At 61.3% G+C, this 3,605-nt stretch overlaps 1 protein-coding gene across 1 annotated transcript; it reads left to right on the top strand.

Annotated features, from left to right (window-relative positions):
• Window positions 1–941: 941 nt before the first annotated feature.
• VOLCADRAFT_118608 (uncharacterized protein) lies at window positions 942–1,844 on the top strand (the record flags this gene model as incomplete). The annotated part of the gene is made up of 1 exon (XM_002954106.1): window positions 942–1,844. A coding segment is annotated over one exon (903 nt), but the record flags the coding sequence as incomplete, so codon positions are not given.
• Window positions 1,845–3,605: the final 1,761 nt, after the last annotated feature.

Here is a 3,605-nt window from a genome sequence, read left to right as displayed (position 1 = left end):
CGAAGCTTAGATAGTAAATCTGAAATTAACGCTTAAACGGGTGGGAGGTTGAGATGCTCCACCATACAGCCAACCAGCGTCGCACCCCGCATTGCAGAGGCCTTACTTGACTGATGCAACAACGATGTGTTATGGAAGGATTAAACGACGATAGGCAGTGGACGGTAGGTTTTGCGCTCGAAGTTGCTTTCTAATGACGATGTACGGTAGGGAAAGAATTTCCACAGCACCCACTCTGGACAATGTAGGTGTTTTGTCACAGATACGGTGGTTACATATGAAACATGTTCTCCAATCAGTTTGCTTAAATCTTGCACCGTTGCCGACGCGGCAAAGACCTTTTCACCTCCTGTAAACACCCTGATTGAAGCATAACTATATGATTCTTATCGGACCATATTGACACTGGAAGTCCAGATGAAAGGATCGTGACAGCGGACTGCCGTTTATGAGCCAGGGTCGCTGGGTCGCCTCCGCGGAGGTGAGCACAGTTTTCTGTGGGGCTCGGAAGATTTATCGCATAACACAGCCTTTTTAAGGGGGCGTGTATAATTTGGGGAGCACTCGGGCTGCACGATGTCACACGGGCAGAGCAAGCGCGCAGAGAAGAACTGTGAAATAGCAGTACAGGGACCTTGCTGTAAAGGAATCATATTTAGATAAAGCTGAACCACCCTGGCTGGGGCTTTTGTTTCCTGACCATCCGCTTGATTGTCCAGCTGGAAGGCCCAGGCGCCCAACCGCAAGCCGGGGAACAGGGACGCGGCGCTGGCTATGCTCATCGTGAACAAGGTAAGAAAGGAGAATCTTAACCGCCGCCCAACAAGCCACGACGTCGAAGCGCCCACCACAATCGCTCACGTTACATGTGTACGTGGCAAGCCAGCTGGGTTGTCCCATTTCGCCGGGACTCGCGGATGCGTCTCTTAGTCGTCACACATATGCCGGACGTGCTCAACATTGCAGGCCTGGACAGGACATTCCTGAGGAAGGGCTCTTCCGCGCACGCAAGTCAGATGGGTACATCCCAGCAACTCAGCAGCCCTCCTCGAAAGGGCGAGACCCTGGACGTAACAGCAGGACGAGACCTTGCCTCGCCGAAACCAGTAACCGTCCGTCCTAGCTCAAACTATGGCGGTTGCGGACCTCCTGTAGTGGCAGTTCCTCACCATGCCACACGCGCTATCAGCAGACCGCCGCACGCGTCGTCGCCTTTTGGCAATATGCTAAGCCCACGAAACCACCAAGCCACTTCCTACCGCGACGCAGCCTTGGCGGCAGCGCAGCACGGTCTTTCCGCCTACGCCCACTCCGCTGCAGCTGTGGCAGCGGCGGCTCGGGGCCACACACCGCGCTCTGGCGCCGGCGCCAGCGCTGGCAGTGGCGCTGGCGCCGGCGGCGGTGGCTCAGCCGCCGGGCCCGGCCGGCCGCCGCCTGTTCCGCGCCCCATGCAGCACAGCGCACCCACGCCAATTGCCAGCACCACATCCAATAGCGGCACAGCGGCGGAATTCCTCCCCAGCTGCAGCGGCGCCTCGCCAAGCCGCATTAGTGCGCCGACGACCCGTGCGCCTGCCCTCCTCCCGAGCCGCGGCAGCATGCCCTCCCCTAGCAGCCCCGGTCGCGGCGGCGAAGCGGCCCCTGCCTTCGCCGCCTCCGCCGCCTCCTCGACACCCCCGGGCAATTACCGCACCGGCGAAGTGGCCATGGTCACGGTGACGTGTAATGATGTGTGGTGGCGCGGCGCCTTCGACGGCTCAGCTATTGAGCCAGACGACCATTTGTTTGGCGGCGTCGGCGTCGGTGGCAACCCGCCGCGGCCGCTTTCAGGAACTGCCAGCGCAGTACGTGTCATGAGCCCCGGCTGGGGGATGGCGCCTCCGAGCGTGTACGAGGCCGACGGTCGTCCCGGCACACGTGGAGGGGGCCCACAGTTTGACATTGATGGCCGACCGATGACACGCAGCGGGCAGCGGCCGCCATCGCGCGCACAGTTGAACTTGGCGCTGCAGCGGCCGCCAGCTCACGTGGCGCCGTTGGGCGGGCCTGGCTGGGCGGGCTTGTTCGCTGGCGGCTGCGGACCGTCGGGGCCGGCGGAGGCGGTGCCGCCGCCGCCGCCGCCGCCGTACACTTCCCCCCAGCGGGCGCCGTCGGCCGGCGCGAGCATCAGTTGGAGCGGCGGCGATGCTATCGAACCGCCAGGGTCCCTCCGTCGGCAGCTTGTATCCCTGCCGCCGCCCTTTCCCGCCGCCGCCGCCGCCGCCCGACTCAGCTCGCCGCCAGCGCGCGTCTTCGGGAGTGGCAGCGGCGGTGCCGCCGGCAGCCCTGGCGGCCTCCTGAAGACGCCCTTGACGCAGCCGTCGCAGTCCTCCACGCCGTCCGCATCAACTCAAAGCCCTCCAAATCTGCCGCCTTGGCCATCGCCAGGGGTTGGCTTTGGCATTGGCGTCGGCAGCAGCAATAGTAGCAGCAACGGCGGCATGCCTCGAGCTCAACCAGTCACGAAGCTCAGCAGCATAGCGGAAGCTCCGGGTTCCCCGGTCCTTCAACCACTACCGCCGCCGCAACAGCAGCCACAACAACAGCAGCAGTACTTCCCCAAGACAACAACGGGTCGGACGGATGCCGGTGTTGGTGGCGGCTGGGGTGGTGGGCGCAAGGCGCCTCGCGAACGCGAAGGCAGTTTCACAGCAATGGCAGGCGATGGGGACGCGTGCCAGTTTCCAGGTTCCCCCGGCGGGGTTTCGGCGCGGGTAAGGAGACGGTTTGGGAAGAAGGACCCGGTACACGGGGGTCTTGGTTCCTCAAAACAACGGGACGGAATTCCCTGCATGTTTTTTCGATCCTTTTAAGCGGCAGTGTTGGAAGGCACCCCATTTTGAGTACTGGGAGGAGCTGGTTTCGGAGGTCATTGTGAATTCGTGTCAACAGACATAAAGGTCCCACACGGACGCACATCTATCTGCTTTCGACCTCATGGTTTCGTCCACAAAATACATTCCCCATTTCGTCCACCCTCATCCTCACCCTCACCATTACAACCACATACCACAAACCACGACGCGCAGGCCCCCGCGGATCAGGACCTGCACCGAAGCAACTCGGTGAATGACAGCCCGGCAGCGGCAGGCTGCGGAGGCAGCGGTGGTGGTGGTGGTGGTGGTGGTCGGGCTGCTCGATTGCGGCGTAGCTCCTCCAACTCCCTGGGGGGCCCCGCCAGCAGCAGCAGCAGCAGTAGCTTCGTGCGGACCCATGGGTCTGTGACCGGAGACAATTCGAGTGGCTTTCGGCAAGGGCTTGCGGGCCACGGCGGCTTGCAAGTAGGTTAATAATAATGAGGATATTGGGGGGAAGGGAGGGAGGGAAATCGATGGGAGGTCAGGGGAACAACAGTTGCCGTAGGAGTTGACAGCAATGACGCACCTGCGCCTGAATGCACTATCCGAGGTATGTTTGCGCGTGTGGTGCATGAACCCGCGGGTAGGTAGGGGAGTGGGGTTAGGTAGGTAAGAGGGGAGGTTGAAAATGGACACTTGCATTACCGAAGTGGCTGTATTTAAAGTCGCTGGCTTGCTGTATGTATGTATGTATGTATGTATGTAAGC

This window comes from Volvox carteri (assembly GCF_000143455.1).
Source record: "Volvox carteri f. nagariensis unplaced genomic scaffold VOLCAscaffold_40, whole genome shotgun sequence".
NCBI lineage: Eukaryota > Viridiplantae > Chlorophyta > Chlorophyceae > Chlamydomonadales > Volvocaceae > Volvox > Volvox carteri.
Note: the sequence above shows the minus strand (reverse complement) of the source record. Positions and strands in the feature narration are given on the sequence as shown.